The following is a 22,566-nucleotide window of genomic DNA, read 5'->3' as shown; positions in this document are numbered from 1 at the left end:
GAGTGTCCAGTGCGCGAGGGGAAACCGCAGCCGGTTCGTCGGTCGGGTGTTCGGGTGTGCCGGTAGTTCTCGGGCGTTTTTTACAATTGCTTTTTTTTACGGAAGTGCGTTCGCGAGTGTCCAGTGCGCGGAAGGATGGCTCGTCACGTCCCATCTGAGAGGAGGAGCAGGCTCGGGACGGGCATCCTGCATCGGCGGAGCAACTTTTAGGTAAGCATTAATTTTTCTAATAAAATCTTTATTAAAAGAAAACCTTTACTTTTTTTTAATTAATTTGTTAAACTATTATACATGTCTACAATAATATTTTCCTTTTTATGTTACAGTCACCGGAAGAATTCCACAACTCCGCTGATGCTCGTGCAGATTGGTAAGTCGCATGAATTTTTTTTCGTAGTTAGTAATTGGGTTTCTTAAACCAGCAACCCGTCGTCGATTATAGGTCACTCAATTGTAATTATCAAATAGAAATTATAATTAATTAATGCCCCCAATTATCATGACGCGCACGAATTAAAACGTGGGCATGGTTTGCTCTAGTTTATATAAATTGCACATATAATCGATTAGACGATTAAGAAAAACAGGAAAAAATAATAATAAAAAGTTTAAACATGAAGAAAATTAATTTACGCAATAGAAGTTTGTGTTGCTGTAAAAGCTGGTAAAAATGCTGAACGCGAAAATAATGTAGGCGTTCTGATCGGCGAAATCGGAATATCTTTTTAACCACAGTGACGTTTAAAGCGTATTTTAAACGTTCATGCTTTTATAAAAATATATAAAAATATTTAAAAAATTGATCAAAGATAATTAATTGGATTACCATGGTTATCTAATAAATAATCCTGTGGATTATCAATGTATTTAGGTCCATCTCCTACTTTAGTGTATATCATATATTTAAGTTGTCCTGGTGGATGCTTTTGTAGGTTTAATTTTTTTAAGAGATCCTGTATGCAAGACAGTACTTTTAATAATATCTGAATAAATTATATATATGAAAAAATACATACTTGTGAAGGTTCAACTCCTTCAATAGGTAGTCCTCTTCTGTATTCGATCGTATCGTTTTCATTAGGAGGAAAAAAGTAATCTAGAACACCTATCACCGCCGGTACATCTTTCTCTAATAAGTACAATGTGGCATTCGGTCCAGCATCATAAGTGTATGCAACCTAGCAATGTTTTTTATCAATAAAATATGCCTATTTTCTACTTTAATAATTTATATAAAAAATAATAATATAGTGTTTCGTGTACCTTCACATTATTAACTGCATCGTTATAGGAATGCACAAGATTTATAATACTATTGGAAATATTATTCATATAAATACATGGAGGATATGAATCTAGACACACAGCATGAAACTGGTTAGAATCCTTCATAGTAAGTTCGGCAAAATTTTTAAAGTCCTTCTCTATGATCGCTTGTTGCATTTTATTTACTCTTTCTGGAACATGCTTTATTCTGTGTTGCAAGAGTTCAGATGTTTCCATGCTTCGTTTCATGCCTATTGAGCTTGAAACTTTTTTTTGTTCGTCACTGACCTGTAGATATATATTTTAAGTATACCTGCTATTCTTATTAATTTTACACGTAGAAAAAAAAAAAAATTTTTTACCACCAATACTAAAATTCTCATTTGAGGCCAATGAGATGCAGGTACAATTTGCTTTGCTAAACTGTCTGTTCCGCATTTATCTGAACCCATGTACCACCTTACAAAACCACCTATGGTACTACGACACGCTGATCCCGAACCAGAACGCGCTACGGTGCTAATATCTCCCTGTAAACATGTACTATTAAATATATTAAACAGAAAAATAAAAAATATATTTTAAACAGAAGAAAAAATAATCTCACCTCTATTTTGTAAAGCTTAGCTAATGCTGCTGTGAGGCAGGCATATCCTGCAGCACTAGAAGCTAAACCAGCAGCAGTTGGAAAATTATTTTTTGAACATATATGAATCTTCCAATCATTTATACTGCTAGGCAATTGCGAACGTTTCCTGACTTAAGAAAAAAATAAAAAAATATGAATTGAATTTATAATATACATTTTTAATAATCTGTTGTGTGCCAACTTACTCTGTTTTAAGCAATTTTGTAGCCTTGCATTTTTTATATCTTCTTCCCTAAAAATATATCAATTTATTTCACTGATTAAAAGGAGAATAAGCATGATATTTTCTCAACTATACTTACTTATCATTCAACCAAATACGATCTTCCTTGAAATCAGGACTGATCATTACAGTAGTTTTTGCATGCAGCTACAAAAAAAAAATATGAAAAGTACGATATAATTTTTTTTTTTTTTTTTTTTTTAATATTTTTAATTTACCTGATCCATATCCAAAGTGGCACTTATGGAATCATTAGTTGGCAAAATTAAGACTTCATCTCTCTTTCCCCCTAAAATAATACAAATGTTAAAGTCCAATTTTATTTTAACACAGTGATAGAAAAGCAGCAATTGTATGACGAATATTTTCATGTCATTGTAACATTAAAAATACATTTTTTTCCGTTTTTTTATCAGCAGCTATTCAAATTCAAATATTACCGTGAGGCACAAACTACGCGAACGCTGTATGACGTAATTCAAGCTCGTACGTACAAGAACTGTAGATTATAATAATTAATTTTACACATAACTTTCGAATTTTATCGTTCAAACAAATTATATAATTATAATTGAGAAGCGAGTATCGATACAGAGTATATCTTTTTCTGCTGATAGTAAATTATAAGTTTTTTTATTCTCTGTGGAATTCGGAAAAAGTTACGAGCATATAAAATTATTTTTTACATTCTAATTTTTCGCTGAATAATAAAGCTGTGATAATACGTACAATATTTAATAACTGCAATGTTAACTGGCGCGATGCAAGTAACGGTATTCATGATTTTCACTATTTACTCAATCACTGTTAGTGTAATAAATTGTCGCTGGCTACAGGCTCGCCGCGAGTACTGCGAGCAATGTCTATGATTTTCTGTGACACCGATCAGCTGCATGAATTTATACATGAGAAAAGCCACGTGTTACGACCACAGACTTGAATATAAATACCTAGACTGCTAACTCCATGAAATAAAAGTGAAGCAAGTTGACTTAAGAGAAACAATGCTAATTATTTTTAACTCTGTCAAAAATCATTATTCACATTACATCACAATTCTCTTTTAGAATTTAATGCTTATCATATTATTTTTGAACTAATAAGTATTTTATCATATGAACGTATCAAATGTCACTGCGCAGGTACGAATAAGAGAGAAAGAGAAATATATACAGCATTATTCTGTCCTTGTTCATCTTTAAGTTCTTCTTCAGAGTATAATCATCCATTGATAAGTTAATCAATTTTTGCACGTCTATTTTCTTGCCTGGCATCTGCAATTTTGCCTCTTTAATATTGTAAATAATTTTCCAACATAATTTTAATATACTATCTTTAATAGTGAAAATTACACTACTAATATATATACTAAATTTTAATTATAACTTAAAGCAATTAAAACAAAATATGCATTAATATATATATAATACATTTATTTATTACACAATACTCACTTTTCTCGTTTTTACCTCTGACTAAATTATAAATAAAAAAAGACACACAACCTTGAACACACAGTAAATGTTCCTCTCGAATAAACGCAAAAAATCGCAGTAAATTATATACGTATTCTGCAATAAATATTACATCCAAAGACGTACTACGTGTGCTATAAAACAAATTAATTTTTATAAATTATGCCGGGTTAGATGGTAATCCCATAGACCATGCGTCTAACAATTTTTTATCCTGAGGTCCAGCACCCAAACTTAGCATGAGTCCAGAGAGATCGCCACGATGGCCTCGTCCACGCATGGCGTGAACAACTTTTGCAATGCTGTATAACAGTGAAAGATATACATTTAATTATATTAAATTTAAATATTTCGTAAAATAATATATTGAAAAAAAAAATGCTTACTTAGCCCATTCTTCTTGAAGAGTCGCGAAGTGTGCCTTGAGCACGGAGTTTCCAAGCTTTTCATTATCGAGCGATTTTTCAATTTTTATTAACAAAGTCGGAAGTTTCGCGGGCAACATACCAGTCCATTTAACAATGTGGGATTTTGCATTCCCAACTTTGTGTTCATCGAGTATTATGTCTAGTCTACATACATTTGCACAAGGTAAAGGAACTGCCACTGTAGTATCTACACCTGAAAATTTTCATGTAATATTAATATAAAATATTCTTTAATAAAAATTAATTTATTGTTATATTTTTTAAAACAATGCAATACCGATAAAGTTACATGTATCCGGATCCATATATTCTAATTCTTGCGCTTTTACTCGTCGACATGCTCTTGGAACAAGACTGCTAAGTCCATACAAAGATTCCAATCTTTGAATTTTCGGACCTCTCACTAAGACTTGAACTCCCGTTAAACAAGAGTACAACAACTGTCTAAATTGATCTCTTCCTAACATTCGTTTCAGGTTTCGTAATATTACAGTGGCAGATTTTTCTGTGATTTCAGAAAATTCTGATAAAAGCTCAGAATCATCCCAGTTAAAATTAAAGTTAACTGGCAGTTTTGCGTTCACTAAAGTAAAACCTTCTTCAGTTTCTGTAAATTATTTGCGACATTATGATTTTTAGTAAGAAAAAGCTAGATTTTAATATTCATTGTTATCATAGAGAAAAAAAATGCTTGTAATTGCTAACCAATTTGATGTTCGAAATTATAATTAAGTTCATCATCTAATAAACTCATTGGAAAAATTTCTATAAAGTGCCTTGCACCAGCACTTAGGATCCATACTAACCACATGTGTATTCTGAAACATTAATATAGTAAAATAATTAAAACTTAAATAATTAACAATATAATTGTATATAATATTCTATCGCAATTTAAGTGCATATTTAACATATTAACACATACCTTACAAAAACATGCTTTTCATTCGTTATGTCGATAAGTGTTCTAGATTGTTTAATAGAAGTGCTGTGACAACTCATACCGTTGTTCGCCGTCGTCAATCTCATTGCTCTCTGTGGACATTCCGCTTCTTCCGCATTATATTTTTTTTCCGCAAAATCTTGCAATTCTTTAATTATTTCTTTTAAATTGTCAATCAGAAACGGCCACATATTTAATAAGAACTGCTTGTCTCTCATGAAAACAATAAAACTGCACCATCTTCTAAATCCTCTTGCCTATAAAAACAGAAAAAAAAAAAAAATTATTCTATCAATATGCTAATATAAAAATGGTCGGCCAAAATTGTGACAAAATCTCTAGGTTTTAGCAATATAAATAATGACATGATTTGAAAAATTTGTTGTAATAACTACCAAACATGCTTTTTCGTTGCATAATTCACCTGGGCGTCTTTCAATGTAAAAGTATGACTTAAAACATGCCCCCTGTACTCATCTCCAAAGTAGCATACACCTTCCTTACCAGGATGTACCTCGCAACTTAGGCTCCTTAAAAAAAAAATAAAAATTAAAAAATTGAATAAAAACTTTAAAAAAAATTAATTTATACCGTTACGCTCAGGCGTGTTCATTCAGGCACTTCTACGCGCACTTGCACTCCACAGTGCATTCCCGTGCATCGCGAAGATATATCGCGGAATTTATACTCGTGTGCTCGAGCGAACATGCATCTGAACGTAACAATACCATAATTTTAATATGGAATTTATTGATCATAAAATGCAGGAACTATACCTGATGCAAGCATGCTTCAACAGATTTCCAATATCTTGCATCAATGATTGCTGAGCAGATAGAAAAGATGTTCTTGTTTCGTGCTCATTACTTAAATATTTAACGTTTCCAATGCTTTGACACCCCTCACATTCATCTTGTCCATCGTCCAAAGAAATATTACCTTGCCTCAGCACTTCTTTAGGTCCGTAAAACTTCAGTTTTTCAATATTTTGAGTATCATAATTACGATATGTTTGTGTAGTAAATATCACTTTAGGTCCATGTATTTCACAGAAGGTGCACAGTCCAATCGCGGCATTCATTGCTTGTAGAAAACAGGTCTCTTTCGTGTTTTTTATTTATCTCGTTAAAAAAAAAAAAACTTCGAAAGATATTTATAACAGTTTTTCACATGATCTTAGATTGTTTAACAGAAATAGAACAGTCTAAAAGCAAATTCACAATTATATATTTAACAATCGATATTGCATAGAATATTTTTATTAAAATATATTAATATCTTAATATCTAAATGCTAAAAAAAAAATATATATATTATTAGACATTCGCAAAATGTAACTTATATATGAATATAATTAATATTTATGTAATTATAATTTGTGGTTTGCAGACATTTAGAACATAACCTCTGTCTAAATAATTTTACAAAATCTAAAACGTGTATTTACTTATTTACCTGCTTCCTCGCAAACTGCTCAGCAAGTCTTTACGACGAAGTTCATTTTTTTCATCCTTTTCACGTGATAAAACAAAAATGAAGTCGAGGCAAAGACACGTGACATTATGATAGCTAATCTCGACATTGGTTCACACAGTGAATATGCGTATACATATTATTACGTATGTACATGACATACATGTATGAACAAAACTAAATTTACACATTTGCATGTCGGGTTGTCTATTAAAAGGTGTAAAGCATCAAAATAATTTATAAATTCCATATAATCAGACATATAAACGATACGTATTCATGTATATTGAGAAATTTCTCAAATATACAAAACAAATATGCGATTTTATTAGAATAAAAAATGTTAAGTAATAAAAAAAAAAAAATTTTTCTTCTGCTCTATGTATCAAGTTCATGACCAAATTTTAATTTAACACCTTCATAAGCAGCTCTCATCCATATGCCCACTGCATGTGCTCCAGGATCTGGATATTTGAATGTCTACATAACATAGATGAATTATAATTCTGTCTTAAATTAAAATATGCATATGATGTACGCTGGAAAGCAGATATGGCGTTTGCTGCGCCGACGACAGCTAGCGAACGTAACTTTAGAGTCGTGAGTGTCGAGTTTCACATGTGTCGCATGTGTGTACCGCGCCGGCCGGATTGCCGATGACCGATTTCCCCCCCGTTTTCTCATCCCTTTGCCTCTGCCTCCTAGGGTTACGTACGCTAGCCCCTGTCGCCGCAAAAAATGCCATATCTGATCTTCGGTGTACATTGAAAGACAAAGCGTTTGCCGCGGCAACGGCGGCTAGAGTACGTGACTTCCTCCTGCTCGATCCTCTCCTTCGCTGCCGTGGACGAGGGTGGTAGTAAGGGTGCATTCTCCCCTCGTCCTCGGCTGCCGGCGGTCCACGGAACATGTATGTATTACGCGCTTCGTGTGAGATTCGACTCACAACCACGCTAAGATCACGTAACCTAGCCGCCGTCGTCGCAGCAAACGCTGTATCTATCTTTCGGTGTACATAATCATTGTATAATTTAAGCAATACCTTACGATCTGTAGAATGAGATCCCGACATATACACAGTTTGCATAGCAGACGTTTCAGCAGCTTTGACAGCTTCCCCAAATGCATTGACAGAATTTAAACCACAATTTAAAGCGTCTCTTAACTTATTTTCCGCAGGTATCAAAGCATCTAACATAGTTCGATCACTAGGCGAAATTTTATTAACTTCAGATATCACCTTGTTTGCAGATGTTAGAGCAGCCAGCCACATATTAGCAGTTATTTGTTCGTCATTGCGAAACCTGAGAAAGCTCTAAAATATTTATTAAAATAATCCTTTGTCAGTAGTATCTCTTAGTAACAGAAAAAGATTACAAAGATCGTCTTACTTTAGCAACAGTATCAAAAAACAATGAGTATATTCCACCTTGTAATCCAACCATTTCTTTTTCAATAACGCGGCTAATTTGTGCGAATGTAGTGGAAGGTCTTGTTGCTAAAATTCTTCCTTCCTGCAATGTGCATGTGACCACTAGCTTATAATTCTCAATGAAAAAGTATGTATTTATAATTTATTCATTGTACAACCTTGATTTCTAACTTTATGGCATTGGCACAATGTGCAATTATCGTTCCATAATTTCCATCTCCACATTCTTCATCCATTATATTCAGCTGTCTTACACATGCTATTAAAGCTTCACATGCATATGTTAAAACAGTAAGAAATGCTGGACCATTTTGAGGCTGTATCAGTGGTCCAGCAGATGTATTCTCGCATGTTGTCTGTAATTAAAAATTGTGTTACAAATTATATAAAGAAAAAATAATATAATTATAAATTTATAATTTTTTGTTAAATGTTGACAATTTAAAACTTATAAGATTATTAACATATACATTTCAACTAATTACCTGAGAATTTTGTTCTTCTACATTTTGTGACGCTTCGTCATTTTTCATCGCGAGCTCAACTTGTGATACTATTTCTTTACGTATTTATGCTGTACATACGAACATTGACACATGCACATGCACGATAATCATCGGTATAAGCTGCCGCACTAGTCGTCTTTGTCGATTGAAATGCCGAACATAAACACTGCGAAAGAATATGGCGACTCACGATAAGATTCTCATTGGCGAAATGCTTATTGAACAATAGATAAAAAGATAGTAAAATAATAATTTGTAATAACATTCTTGAAAATTCGATTTTCAAAAGTTAATGCACCAAAGAAAAATTTTATCGGGCAATATTAAATAAAATATAACTTGTGATATTTAATAAATAATAATCGCGATTGTATAACTGACTAATACAAATTACAATCTTTCTTAATTGCTTCGATATTTGCATTAATTAGTAATTGAGTCATACAAAAATAATACAAATAAAATAAAACCTGAAAAATATTGATGTACGTATAAAGAGATATTTATTCATGATCGTGTAAAATTCAGTTGCACACGCTGAATTCCATTTCACTACATGACGACTACTCTCGCGAGCTGCGCTTAGACTTGCCAGAAATATTGTGGCATTATTAAATTGTCGCTGATCGGATCGATGCTCATATTGCAATAGTTCGACAGACACGTAACAATGCGTGAAAAAAACAATTTAATTTGCCATAATATAACGTTTCAATGAGCGAGCAATAGGTTGCATCACCGACCGCGAGCTGCAGCTCTACGAATAACATGATGATTCTCTTACATATTATCAGTCTACAAATTTATACTAAATCTTTGCTTACGTAAAATTCAAACACAAATTGTAACAAATAACCGCAACAACATTATGCCATGCATTCACGCGACCAACGTTGCTTATATATGCACGTATATATATTATATATATACACACAACATTCTAAGAATAAAAATTCATCTTTCTCTCACGCAGGATTCATACCGCACAGCTTTAGGTCTTTTGCACGTACTTATTGTTAGCCCTATTTTGGTATACGCATTGGTACATACTGGGTTTGCGCCCTCGACTCTTCGGTGTAATGTGACTGGATTAGCAATCGCGTGCTTTGCACTGGTTTTATTGTCTAGCAAAAGTTTTGTGAATTTCCGCCGCATTATTTCAAAGCTCTGTGCGAAAAGCGCTGAATATTCTGTATCTTGTTGAAATTGAGCAACTCTAATAACAGAGCAACAAGTATTAATGTTCAGTAGAAACTCTCATTAACAAATGCTATATAAACAATCATTATTAAACTATTTGGATATTATTAACAACATTTGCTACTATTGCATATGTACAAAATGTAAGTAAGTATATGCTGATAAACTGATTTATCGCATTATGTGTGATGTGATCGTGTGATACACCTGTTATGCACATACAACGGATGATATTTTAAGCCGTAATTTGTTAAGATTTGATACATCTGTAGAATTCACATCCAAGATTTATATTTAACGCTGTCTTACCAATTTTTGAACTTGATCACATTTTGCTTTCAAATCACATGCTTAAGACGCGACATTGGTTTCTTTTTTTGCTTTTTTTTTTTGTAATATGGGCTGCCGTTATTTCCACAGTAGTACAGGTAGTAGTTTTTGGAAAAATTGTCTTAGCTTTATATCTCAGAGTGACTTCGTGATATTGTTAAAGAGTCGTTTGCCCCACCAAGATTCCAAATCAAATGGTTTAAAGTCTGCAACAATTTATTTATGTTTGTCTATTTACAATTTATTACATAAGAATTGTTCTTAAAATATATTAATATAGATTACTCTTAAAATATTATACTTAAAATATAATTAATCTTAGTATAACTGCAAATGGTAACTTACCATGAAGATTATTTGATTCGCCGTCATTGTAATATACTATAGAATCTTTAGAACCTAGTAAACATACGTGAAATATTTGACAAAGAGAACAAATTAACTTGTTACATATATGTATGTCACTACTTACTGCAAAATTCAGTACATTCAGAGCTATCGCAACATTCGCTTTCTTGTCGCATATTAACTTGATTCCATGCTGTTAAAAATAAAAACAAAAATAATAAATTTTGTGCACTTTAAAAAATATACAGGATGTTCCACGACGTCTGGAAAATCTTTCGGATTTAGATCGATATTGAGAAAATGCCTAGGCGTAAGAATGACAAGAAAATTGCGAGCGAGTGAGCGCAACGAGCGATAACGCGAGTATTCTCGCTCGTTGCGTGCCCTTGCTGACTCTGCTTATTCGAATCTTTTGTGTCCTTTGAACAATACTCGCCATGGCCCGTCACACTCATTCAGCTCACAGCTTCTTCGTTGCTCTTACACCCTATCTATCTAGATCCGAGATTTTCCACACACGATGGAATACCCTGTACAAGAATATACAGTATACTATCTATTCAAGATCTTTTGTACTAGGCAAAGTTCATAATTTTAATTTTAAATTTAACTATTAATCATATTCGATATTTAATAATTCTATGCTTTGCGTCACATTTTTTTTCTACCTACATTCGTAGATAAATTTGATAAGTTCCTCGTGCTGCGGCGTGATAACTTCTTGCATTTGATGTCGCTGCGAGATAAACTTCGATTTCCCATTCACATGGAAGACTGGCTTAGGTACGTGGCTGTGGAGGCACAAAATACACGTATATAGAAGCCTTATAACACTAGGAAGCAAATAATAGCTTTTTGTTACGCGCTATTACATACAAATTGCAATCATTATACAATACGCGATGGAATGTCGAGGAAACGAAAATGTAGGAATGTACATGGCAAAATCGGTTTCAGCGAGTATTTACAACGCGTAGCATTAAACGCTTCGTTAATAGTTTCAATGACATGCATCCAACACGATATTAATGAGTTATGTTAATAGATTTTACGAGAGGAATTATGATGAATTGCGTAATGTCGAAAGCGACGGCGGCGGCAACGGCAGCGGCGACGGCGGCGGAGGCGAAGGCGAAGGAGAAGAGGGAGTAACGTGAAAAGTGGCGTCGAGAAAAGGGTTAGGACATCGCTCTTTTCTCTTTCTCTCTCACCAGATGATCTCGTGGTCATCCTCGATGTCGGTCTTTCTCGTTAGGTCGCGCAGAGTTTCCAATCTCTCCAGATTCTGACTGATCCCTGCGAAAAAAAACGAGCGGTCAGCCTCCCAGCGAGAGCTCTGGACCATTTGCCACACGTTCTAGCAAATCGGTCTGGCGCAGAAGTTATTGAAATCCAAATTTAGTACCTCGTCGTGTTTTCGCTACAATCTTGCTAGGCCCCTTTGACACGGTATACATGATCCTTAGATAAGCGCGGGAGTTTCTTTTTACGAGCGCAATGCCAGATCATCCGCAAACAATCGTCACGCCTGCCGCGTGTTCCCGAGCGAACCGTTGCCGATTGCAACAAACTACCGATAGCTACCGAGGCCTCGAATCCGGCGATATTCCCGGCTTACCACCACGACTGCACGTCTTACGAAATCGCTGATCAGCGGTCATCAGCGCAGCCCATGACGATGAACTGCACTAACCACGCGGCGACACGAATAGGAATGGGAGACGAGCACTTGTGGAAAAAAGATCGATGCTCCAAAAAACACAGTCCAAACTCCAATTCAAAATGTCTCGTTACTTGTTGACGTTGAGAATCATGCACCTGTTATTTCGTTATGTCATAGGAATAAAATATTTTTTTCATCTTTATATATGCATACATATATGTATATGTATCTTTTGATAAAAAAGGAATTTTAAAATGAGTAAAAAAAGAGGAAGACGAAAAGAAAGAAGTAAAGAGAACGATAAGAGAGGCTTGGTTGTGATGCACAGTTTTATTTTCTGCGTGAGTGAAGAGTACAGATTAACTCCTTATTAACTGAAAGTTCAGTTAACACAGGCACCGCAGGTGTACTTGTTTCTTTTTTTTTTTTCTTTTTTTGTAGCCATCTATTTGTATTAAATATATAGTAAATATGCATAAATACAGTAAAAACGTAAGCAAATTTAAGATGGGAAGTATAATGTAATATAAATGTTAGAGCAATCGATAAAATCCTGAGGAATTAAGCTGAAAACAGTGTTTCACTCTTTTTAGAGTTTTAAACACAGGGTGTCAAAGAATCACTAATCACTAATATTACTGCTGCATTTATATTAATTTTAGAATATATTACTCATTTATAATATTATTACACGTAACTGCAGTAATAATAGCGCTAATAATAAATTCATGCTGCTAATTTATGTCGACCTACGACAATAATAAAGTCTCTACGAAGTCTATAATAATAGGAATTACAATAGTAAAAATAATAATAAATCTGTAAAATGTATCTGTATATAGAGTGCCAAACAGCTGAGACAAAATTTACTTCAACATAGAAAAATAGTTTGTCAATATTATAGATAAGATCGATTATTCAATTGGATATTCATCTAGATATCCATTAAATCCGAAAATTTGATCTAATTGCGATCTCACGCCTGATTCACGACTTTGAGACAGAATTTATCAAATATAATAAAACTCGTCACGATATAATCTGAATATTTCCATGGACGCATTGCCACTATGTACAAATATAAATTAATTCTTAACACGCTATTACGACATAACAGACAATTGTAATGGTTCATTGAACAATTTTAAAGCAACTTATCTACATTACATGTGTATACGACCACAATTTTCAACTGAAATAATATTTCGAACGCGATTGCAGAGGATCTCAATTACCTTATTAAGTACGTACAAGCATAAAGCATTTTTCATATGTGTACCTTTTCCCTCGTTTTTATCTTATTTCAGCCCTTTATGTTAAAAATACAAATCCATAGTTTAAATTAACGACGATATCAGGAGCGTGATTTAGAGCGTGCTCGGAAAGCTCGCTATCAGATCTAACACGTTATTCTATCTTTGTCTTTTGTTAATAATAAAACAAGAAGAACATGATATGTCAGAGTTAATAGCGTGCAACTCGAATACACCCTTAATCAGAGGGAAAAATTATAAATACATACCGTTTAAAGTATCACGGCTGTTCCAGCTTTCCATTTAACAATAAATTCGAGCTTAAAGAGCAAATAAAGATTTGTCTTGATCTTTGTTAATTTGGCGCTGAATGTTCTGATTGCCGGTAGTCGAAGAATTCGAGGTGGTAGTTGTGGTTGTAGGGAGTGTTGGTAAAGCTTCAGCCGCAGCTGCACGTTCTGCTAAAAAGCGCTCGAATTCCGACGACGTTAAAGATTCTTGATCCCCTTGACCACCAGGCTGCAATATAATAAATAAATAGTTGTTAATATTCTTGTAAGAAACAATTTGCAATTTCTGAAACTCTTATACATTATAATGTAAAAAAATTTGTTCGGTGAATTATTTATAAAATCGATTTGAGCATGCACAATTACTTACTGTGTGATCTAGCCAGGCTGCCATTTCATTGAATTCAGATTCCAGATTGGGCTAAGTATAAAAAAACAAACACAAACATTGAACAAAACAAAAAAAAATACAATATACTGCAATGCGTTTGATGCAAATAAAATTCAACGATAACGTAATCGGAATTAAAAACTTTGCATTCAGAAGCGATGCACAATTGTAGTAACGAATATTTAACATATATAAGCAAATCTAATATGAAAATTACTATACCTTAAGACCTTTCAATAGGTTGTGTACATAAAATATGGAGATAATGGTAATACTAATTTACATATTACATAAAACATTAGCACATGCAGTGCTTAAAATTAACATCAAGATGAATCATAAAAATTAAATGTTTGTATTCAATTAGAAAAAATCGAATGAATAACTAGTTTTTTTTTTAATTAGTTTAAAAAGGAGAGGATGTTACGTACACTAGCACTAGTAGTGGTCTGTTGAGGCAATTTAGGATTATTGCGGTTGAGAATTGCCGTGCTTAAGCTTCCTCCTCTCACCTGCTCCAAATTATCCTCGTACTTGCTGCCGCTAAAAAGATTCATTAAAGATATTTCATTTTTATTAAATTTCATTAAATTATATATTTATTTCAATTGTTTCTAATTATATATAATCTAATATGCAACATACCTATTTTTTGTTGTTTCGTACGTTGCATTACGTGATTGTGCAAACATATCAAATTCATCGCTTTCTCCTTCTTTTTTCTCTTTCTGCCGTGTACTTTTGTCTACACCTTCAGCCGTATCTATTATTTAAAATGCAATAAAATAGTTAATATAAATGTAAAGAAAAGCACGAGACATATGCAAATATAATTCAATCTTCACGATACTTAATATAATTTATACAAGCTCTACGTTATATTTATATAATTTTTACTTGCCGAGTTCATTCATTCGCTTTGTTAAATTATCCACATCATCAGATAAATCTATAAGCGAGTCTCCTTCTCGTTTGGGAAGCGTTGATGTTGACTCAGCACTTGGCGGATGCGCGATCGTTTGAGCTAATATAGTGCTCGCTGGTACTTGCATTTTGTTCTTCGTATAACGCGTGTAACGAAGAAACAAATTATTTAATTCATCATTGATGCGTAATAATTCTGCTGTCATTTCATCGTGAGCCAATTTACCAATCAAATCAACAACACGCTCTTGCATTGCTTTACATGTGGAATGAAGTTCCTATAAAAAATTATTTGCATACGCACATTTGAATGTGGAATTTATATATTAAAATTTGCAAAAAAAAAACTTTAAAAATAGAAAAAATATATGAATAAAAATAAAACAAAAAATATGTATAAGATTTCCTACGTTTAATAGTTCGAGATCTGCAGAATCTGGCGGTTGTTTGCTGCTTTGGTCTGAACTTGTAAAGTACGCCAACATTTCCGATAATACGCGCATATTTCCTTGAACAACGTCAAGTTCACTTTGTAATTTGGCCAATTGCTGTTCACTCAATTGAGTTAACTGGCTCGTAGACTGGGATGTATGAGAAGGTAAATGTTGCGGTCCCAAAGACACAGGCTGCTCATTTGTAGTGAGACTCGCTGGAATTTGCTCTGTTTCAGGTACACTCTATAAAAATTTTTGAAAAAAAAAAAGAATTATTTTTAGAGACAGAACAAATTGAAATTGATAGTGCATAGTTTTGTTTTAAAGAGTAGGCATCTTACTCTTTCGGGAGTGATAATTGGTGCCATAGCATCCAAGTCAGTCATTGGGAACTGTATTCCCTTTATCTTTAACTCTTGATAAACTTGCACGACACCTTGAGTGTGCGGCTGATGACGGAATGTATCTGCCCAAGTTTGGATTAAACTTAAAACTTTCTCTTGAACTGCAGTGGGCGGTTCATTTTTCGGACCGATTAATTTCACTAGATCTTGTACAAATTCTCTTGAACAAGCAAGAGCATGGAAACGTTTTCCACAATTCTTAACACACGTTTCCAACACCTGTATACAAATGACATTATATATTATATTAGCTGTTTATGTTAATTAAATTAAATTAATTAGTTAATTAAATTAAAATTAAAAAGTTTGCGATACGCGCGCGATGTCTCGCGCGATGATTTGAGGCCGTTCGCTCTTCCGTCGCTGAATGGAATGTTGACTGACAACGGCTAATAGTTGTGCTCTTTTTTTACCGCGAGTACGAATTACGGGAGCTCTGAGTTAAGCGCGAGCGCAATTAGTTTTTTTAAAAACAATTAAAGTTCGGAATAATCGGGCGTGTGCACGTCATGCGAGTGAGAGCGCAACAATATTATACAGATAAATGTATTAGTCTCAATCGGAAATACTAATACACTTGTCATAAATATAATAATATACAACATTTAATTTAATTAACATTAATTTAGTTAATTGTCTGAAGGTTAAAAACGTTATTAAATTACTTGCAATTAAAATACTCGCTTATTGCATTATTGCTAGAAAGATATATATGTGACTGACTCATTGAGTTACTCATTGTTTGATAAACACTAGACATACTTTGTCACATTAGACTTTAATGAACTTATCATTATAAATTAAATTATTGCAATACTAACCGTAAGCGTGTACATGACTATGGTGTAGTTCTTGCCCGCTGCCTGATTGAGCCTGCGTTTGATAGCTTTAATAGCATCCTTTGGACCGTCCTCGGTTTCGTTTATAATATCACATATCTCCATATTAAGCGTCCAATTCTCACTGGGTAAACTACCATCTGTAGCAGATTCTGAAAGGAAGCAAAGGATAAAAACACTCTTCGGAAGATACGCGCAAATTTGAAATAATCAGAAATATTTAACGCGCGTTAACGCCGTTTAAATAAATTCCATCGAGGTAGGAAAAAGAAAATTGGGTTGCGAATACGTCCTCGGAGCATTTCGTCAATTCTCAATTGATCTTCAATGCTTCAAGGTAATCGCAGACGAGAAATGATGCAAATGCAACGCAATGTGACGCATCGCGACGCGACAGCGCGACGACGTGACAAACGCGAGAAAAAGAAGCACTTACCGATCTTTTGTCCTACTGGCGTAGAAAAGGGATTGCTTACTCCAAAAAGTGACATTTTCTCGGAGTACGTAGGACCGACGTTGTTAGCTGACGCGTTTTCTACCGTCTGCGCCCACTCGCATACGTGAACGTGAAACGCGAGACGACAATCGCTGATACGGTGATCAATGACGATTGACGGCACGCCTCACAGCTTGTCAATTTCACGGAAAACCGATTGACAGAATCATATGACCTACGCAACCTACGCAACGGTAAAGCGGACACGGACACGGAGTCGCAAATGTCACAAAAGCGAGCTGCCACCAATCAGCGATACGCGTTTAGCGCCTCGGACGATAGATAGACCAGACGGGCGAAACGCCCTGTCGACTTTCGCTGATTAAATTTTTCTCGAGGATTTAAATCAAATCGGGGGTTTAGTAATTAACTCCAGAATTAGAAAAAAGAAAGCAGGAGAGTAAGTTAAACCGAGATTAAATTTAATTCGCGTTGGTGAAGATATACTCGAGACATTTTAGTTTCAAGAGAATTTACTACGAGCCGCCACCGTCTAATCTAGGTAGCGGTGGAAGCAGAGAGAAGTTAGTTTCTCTCTGGATGGAAGTCGACTCTATGGTTCGGACCGAGTTCGAACGGAACTACTGTGCAAGTACGCGCTATCGTGATCAATCGTGATCCGTTATCGGAGAGCGAGGTGGAGTGTTTCTTGGACGCCGGTCGCCCTTCGTAGCCTCCCAGATCGCCGCCCGCGCCAGCTCGCGCTACGGTTGTCTTATTCTCGTTCCCGTCTACATCCGGAAAGTGCCGAGAAGTTTCCGTCTGCCGGCGCGCCGGGAACGCGACGCCGCGAGAACGCGCAGCTGCGTGTCCGTGAGCGAGTGCGTGCCTGCGTGGCGCGCGTATGTGTGCGCCGAGTGAGCGACTCGAGATCGTGTGTGCGAGCGCGGCCGCGTGCGGGCGGTTCCCACACGACATCGTCCGTGCAACAAGTGTCAGGAGTCAGGAGGCGGTAGTTGGGACAGTGCGGTGCGCCGTGCAGGGTACGTTGCGCGCATGGTGCTGGATCGGCGCGTTTGACAGAGCTCGTACGATCGAACGGGATCGGCGTTTCGTCCGCGCCTGGGATTAACACCGTCACGACGACGCGCTGAACGGTGGACCGGCGAGGGCGCGGGGATGGGCTGCGCCGTGAGTACCACCGGCGAGAAGGAGGCCGCCGAGCGGTCCAAGAAGATCGACAAGGACCTCCGTGCTGATGGCGAACGCGCCGCCAGTGAGGTCAAGCTCCTGTTGCTCGGTAAATGTCTGGCATCGCGTCCCGATCGCCTCCGCTACTCTCTAATCTCGTATTAATCGGTTCCTGATTAGCGCGCGCGCCTGGGCGAAACGAGACAGGCGAGAACTTCCGGGCGCGCTTCCACCGATCGTACCTCCCAGGGTTCCGGTTCTCGAGAGACGACGGCGGATTTGCATCCCCTGCTTACGACGGCGCGCCTATACTCCGACCTCCTTCTCTTTCCTTCCCACCTTCTTTCTCCTCGTACGTCTCGTATCGCGCGTGTATCGCGTATCGGACACATCATGCATCCGCCGAACGCTCCCGAAGGCGCCCGCGGAGCCTACGATCTGCGGAATCACGTCTGTCCTAGTTCTCTCTTTCTCGTCTGCGCCTCGACGCTTCCTTCCCCGTGAACGCGTCTCGTCGTAAGGAAGCGGACCCTGTTAGAAAGAGATTCTATTTGGCGTTTGATACGTTCTTTTTGCCGTTCCCGATGCCTCCGAGAAATCAGCCTAAAACACAAGAATATGACTAAATTCAGCTTCGCATCGTATCCGTTATCAAACGATCAAGAGAAGTCGCGTGAAACTCAATCTCACGTAGGTACGCCCTCCTCCAATTCCTTGTGCCCTGTGCGACACGTTCTTCTTTCTCCTTCCAGATCCTCGGAGCGCACGTCGCATTGCCTAAGGATCAAAGTGCGAGAATTCTAAAGAGAGTTCTGAGTTTTCCTACAATTTCCTCCCTGTCTATCCTTGGAAGAGGAGCAGTTTGTTCAACTCCAAAGTTTCACAGAAGAGAAAGAATTAATCCTAATCCAGGCGCCTCTTTGCTGGATCGTGAAGCCTTTCGGTTAACACGCTCTCGATTGCGAGAACACAGGCGTCCCTCTTTCCCGCAAAGTGCTTCCCGTGGGGTATGCACGTCATGTTTCAAGTTCCTTCTACGGCAGACGCTTAGAACGCGAAATTGCGATACCCGTGTAATTAATTAATCGCGGCCTCCGCTTTTTTTTTTCCATCCATTATTTCGCCTGCGTCAAAAAATCGCGAACCGTTTCACTGTCGCGCGAGCGAGACTTTCCGAGGGAATGATGTTACAAGGGTTTCCCGCGCGATGAAAACTTTCTACTAGCAATAGAACCTGCGATTTATTAAACACTTTTGTTTATCGTAATTTTACATGTTGGATAATTATGTCTGGTCAAATTAATTTAAAGAAAACCGACTCGTTTGGATTTGAAACGAGAATTCAGAAATGCACTCTGAGAAAATGAATCACGCGTGAGTCATTTTGTAAACTTGTTTCTTTAGATTTGAATTACAGTCAATTTTTTCCCGTACGTACGTACGTACGCATGTACATGTTCAATGTGCTGTAAAACGATGTAATTATCAAACTTATTTTTTATTACTGCCAAGCATCATATATATGTATAGTATGTACATTATTTATGTAATATTGATACATTCAATATTAATGCTAACGATTCAGTAGTATTTAAAATTGATAAAAGAATTTAAAGTTTTTATATCCGAAATTGCGTGTACGCGGACGTAGAATATTACGGGAAACTTGAATCATCGGCTGCGTGTGAATCACGAGATTACGTTTCTCCTAGATCACGTGGAACTATCTTTGTCTAGCTCAAAGAAAATAAATTTTTCTTCTTCCCGGAAGAGAAAAATGAGGATTTGTTTCCGCGATGATTAGGAAAATTGATCGTGAAATAAATAAAACTTATTAAAGTTTTCATCGATGATCGAACGATTAGTTTTTTTAAAGTTTCATCAATTAAATTTATGTATAATATGTATTTATTAAATTGTCGTTATTGTATGTACTTATTGAAATTTAAGGTGCTGGGGAGTCTGGCAAGTCCACGATAGTAAAGCAGATGAAAATTATTCATGAGACCGGCTACAGTAAAGAGGAATGCGAGCAATATACTCCAGTGGTGTACAGCAACACGATACAAAGTTTAATGACGATAATCAGAGCAATGGGAGATCTGAGAATCGACTTTGCCGAACCTAGTAAAGCGGTAACGTTCTCACATATTTCTGCTGAATCATCGAGATGATTATTTATTTCTTTTAATAGAAATTTAAAAAACATGCAACAGGTCAATTTATCCTCTCTTTTTTTATTAAAGTAATTATTAATAAATATAATTTTTACCTAGAAAATAATTTTTAATTTTATTTAAAAAATAATAAGTTAGTAGCTTTGTACGCAAATTTGATAACAAAGATTTTGCGTTGATTTAATGATATACTTAATGTTATATTATTAATTTTGCCAACTTTCTCGTGCCCCACTAGCACATTAGATTAATTGGCCTTGTTTCACGTCGTAGGATATGGCGCGACAATTTTTCACCCTAGCGTCGGCCGCGGAGGAGGGCGAGCTAACCGGGGAACTAGTGCTATTAATGAAGCGATTATGGCAGGACCCGGGATTGCAACGCTGTTTCGCACGTAGCAGGGAATACCAACTCAACGACTCGGCAGCATATTACCTTAATGCACTTGACCGCATAACGCAACACAATTACATCCCAACACAACAGGATGTTCTGCGAACGCGCGTCAAAACTACCGGAATCGTGGAAACACATTTCTCTTTCAAGGGTCTACACTTCAAGTACGCTGTGTATTTTACATACCATTGCTTTAAAATATTTATCTTGTTTTTTGTTCCGTCTATTAAACAAGTTATTCCTAAATATAAAAACTATTATAATTGGAAAATTCGAAATAAAATTTATTTTTACCTTGCAGAATGTTCGATGTTGGCGGCCAGCGGTCTGAAAGGAAAAAGTGGATACACTGTTTCGAAGGTGTCACTGCGATTATCTTTTGCGTCGCTCTGAGTGGTTACGATCTGGTATTGGCAGAAGACGAAGAGATGAATCGAATGATAGAATCAATGAAACTATTTGATTCGATTTGCAATAGCAAATGGTTCGTCGAAACATCGATCATACTGTTTCTTAATAAAAAAGACCTGTTCGAAGAAAAAATCACCAGGAGCCCACTTACCATCTGTTTCCCAGAGTACAAAGGTGCCAACACTTACGAGGAGTGTGCCTCTTACATTCAGATGAAATTCGAAAATTTAAACAAGAGAAAGGACCAAAAGCAGATTTACACACATTTTACGTGCGCCACAGATACGTCCAATATACAGTTTGTGTTTGACGCCGTGACTGATGTAATAATCAAGAATAACTTGAGTAATTGTGGATTACTAAGTTAAACATTCTAAATACTCGATCAGCAAACTGTCGGATAAAAAAAAAAGATTTATCTTAACACGGTGACAATTCGTTGATCTTCGCGAACACGTAGAAGAATGACGAAAAGACTGATCAAAAGTTCTAAGACGTATCTATAAACACGAATACATATTAATTATGCGAGATTTTATCTACGTACACATTAGGATTTTGAAATATTTTATCATGATATCATGTATCGATATCATTCTTTACTCGATCCTATAGTCTTTAATGAAATATCTTTTGTAAAAAATTCCACGTAAACTTATTTGGATTTTTAGTATGAATGCGTTACTTCTTAACTTATTGATTTTACGTTTGGTGATTAGACAACAAAGTATTTTCGAATTTTGAACAAAATATTTAAAATATTCGGGAGTTAAATAATTAGATTGAGGCAACTTGTGTTATCGTTAAAAAAATGATTTTACGCATAATATTAATATATACGATTATTCTACTATTATATTAAATTGACGTCTATTGATCTGATAAAGTAAATCATATTTTCAACAAGATTTAACAAGATTAAACTTTTTATTAGGTATTTTTCTCCACGAGAAGAAAACTATATTTCCAGACGTTGCGTAAAAAGAAAAAAAAAATTAATTTAGAGCAATAACACATTAAAATATTGTTTACTTACTCCCGACTGATTAAAAAGATTAGAAATGTTGCTTTATTTTTGCTAAATGTATTTAACTGTACTAACCAAGAACTAGATTAATTTAGTGATATTTTCTTGTATATAATTTATTATGCTAAAAGTGATTACGTACTAAGTAAAAAACACGTTACTGCTCATAGCTATTGCCTTATAATGACAAATAATAGAAATTCAATCTCTTGTAAGACACAGCTCTCTGTGCATCTTTTTTTTTACAACGTATATTTATCGATTTGAATGAAAAATTTTTATACGAGCTTTTTTATGCCTATACACGTATTAATAAGTAATGAAACCGAGGGATGTTTTATTCCTCGATTTGCCAAACGAACGTAATGACATTAGTATTAGTACACAAGAAACGTCGGAATCGAATTTCTTTATACTGTTTAGATCAATAAATGAAATCTTTCCTTTTTTTAAAAAT

At 35.7% G+C, this 22,566-nt stretch overlaps 6 protein-coding genes across 10 annotated transcripts; 1 reads left to right on the top strand and 5 right to left on the bottom strand.

The window, feature by feature from the left end:
• Positions 1-118: 118 nt before the first annotated feature.
• Positions 119-3,427, bottom strand: Mvd (mevalonate diphosphate decarboxylase). 2 transcript variants are annotated; one of them, XM_070667048.1, is made up of 9 exons: positions 3,312-3,427; positions 2,357-2,427; positions 2,218-2,285; positions 2,101-2,147; positions 1,874-2,025; positions 1,629-1,796; positions 1,264-1,554; positions 1,017-1,178; positions 119-953 (listed from the first exon to the last, which is right to left on the bottom strand). In XM_070667048.1, exons 2-9 carry the CDS (start codon positions 2,363-2,365, stop codon positions 804-806), a joined length of 1,047 nt encoding a protein of 348 aa, XP_070523149.1. In that variant the 5' UTR covers positions 2,366-2,427; positions 3,312-3,427; the 3' UTR covers positions 119-803. The 2 variants fall into 2 exon arrangements, with proteins under 2 accessions (XP_070523149.1, XP_070523148.1); XM_070667047.1 differs by having other exon boundaries at positions 2,868-3,320.
• A 123-nt stretch (positions 3,428-3,550) lies between these two features.
• Positions 3,551-6,833, bottom strand: LOC139108602 (folliculin-like). 2 transcript variants are annotated; one of them, XM_070667040.1, is made up of 8 exons: positions 6,440-6,833; positions 5,761-6,188; positions 5,409-5,514; positions 4,967-5,241; positions 4,747-4,859; positions 4,319-4,648; positions 4,000-4,234; positions 3,551-3,915 (listed from the first exon to the last, which is right to left on the bottom strand). In XM_070667040.1, exons 2-8 carry the CDS (start codon positions 6,063-6,065, stop codon positions 3,774-3,776), a joined length of 1,506 nt encoding a protein of 501 aa, XP_070523141.1. In that variant the 5' UTR covers positions 6,066-6,188; positions 6,440-6,833; the 3' UTR covers positions 3,551-3,773. The 2 variants fall into 2 exon arrangements, with proteins under 2 accessions (XP_070523141.1, XP_070523142.1); XM_070667041.1 differs by having other exon boundaries at positions 5,761-6,833.
• A 110-nt stretch (positions 6,834-6,943) lies between these two features.
• LOC139108610 (triokinase/FMN cyclase-like) lies at positions 6,944-8,755 on the bottom strand. Of its 2 annotated transcripts, none has more exons than XM_070667051.1 (4): positions 8,375-8,755; positions 8,048-8,245; positions 7,849-7,971; positions 6,944-7,772 (listed from the first exon to the last, which is right to left on the bottom strand). In XM_070667051.1, exons 1-4 carry the CDS (start codon positions 8,420-8,422, stop codon positions 7,050-7,052), a joined length of 1,092 nt encoding a protein of 363 aa, XP_070523152.1. In that variant the 5' UTR covers positions 8,423-8,755; the 3' UTR covers positions 6,944-7,049. The 2 variants fall into 2 exon arrangements, with proteins under 2 accessions (XP_070523152.1, XP_070523153.1); XM_070667052.1 differs by having other exon boundaries at positions 7,623-7,761.
• A 126-nt stretch (positions 8,756-8,881) lies between these two features.
• Positions 8,882-12,014, bottom strand: LOC139108615 (MAPK regulated corepressor interacting protein 2). Its single transcript, XM_070667060.1, has 6 exons — positions 11,679-12,014; positions 11,485-11,569; positions 10,946-11,064; positions 10,398-10,466; positions 10,271-10,324; positions 8,882-10,131 (listed from the first exon to the last, which is right to left on the bottom strand). The coding sequence occupies exons 1-6, from the start codon at positions 11,728-11,730 to the stop codon at positions 10,061-10,063; spliced, it is 450 nt and encodes a 149-aa protein (XP_070523161.1). The 5' UTR covers positions 11,731-12,014; the 3' UTR covers positions 8,882-10,060.
• Positions 12,015-12,346: 332 nt separating this feature from the next.
• On the bottom strand, positions 12,347-17,203 carry LOC139108601 (TOM1-like protein 2). 2 transcript variants are annotated; one of them, XM_070667038.1, is made up of 9 exons: positions 16,908-17,202; positions 16,454-16,623; positions 15,570-15,851; positions 15,205-15,471; positions 14,772-15,072; positions 14,516-14,633; positions 14,302-14,413; positions 13,850-13,900; positions 12,347-13,708 (listed from the first exon to the last, which is right to left on the bottom strand). In XM_070667038.1, exons 1-9 carry the CDS (start codon positions 16,960-16,962, stop codon positions 13,511-13,513), a joined length of 1,554 nt encoding a protein of 517 aa, XP_070523139.1. In that variant the 5' UTR covers positions 16,963-17,202; the 3' UTR covers positions 12,347-13,510. The 2 variants fall into 2 exon arrangements, with proteins under 2 accessions (XP_070523139.1, XP_070523140.1); XM_070667039.1 differs by lacking the exon at positions 13,850-13,900 and having other exon boundaries at positions 16,908-17,203.
• A 353-nt stretch (positions 17,204-17,556) lies between these two features.
• Positions 17,557-22,565, top strand: Galphai (G protein alpha i subunit). Its single transcript, XM_070667053.1, has 4 exons — positions 17,557-18,207; positions 20,049-20,233; positions 20,549-20,835; positions 20,973-22,565. Exons 1-4 carry the CDS (start codon positions 18,087-18,089, stop codon positions 21,448-21,450), a joined length of 1,071 nt encoding a protein of 356 aa, XP_070523154.1. The 5' UTR covers positions 17,557-18,086; the 3' UTR covers positions 21,451-22,565.
• The last annotated feature ends 1 nt before the right edge of the window (position 22,566 follows it).

The sequence above is a fragment of the Cardiocondyla obscurior genome, linkage group LG15 (assembly GCF_019399895.1).
Source record: "Cardiocondyla obscurior isolate alpha-2009 linkage group LG15, Cobs3.1, whole genome shotgun sequence".
Lineage (NCBI taxonomy): Eukaryota > Metazoa > Arthropoda > Insecta > Hymenoptera > Formicidae > Cardiocondyla > Cardiocondyla obscurior.
Note: the sequence above shows the minus strand (reverse complement) of the source record. Positions and strands in the feature narration are given on the sequence as shown.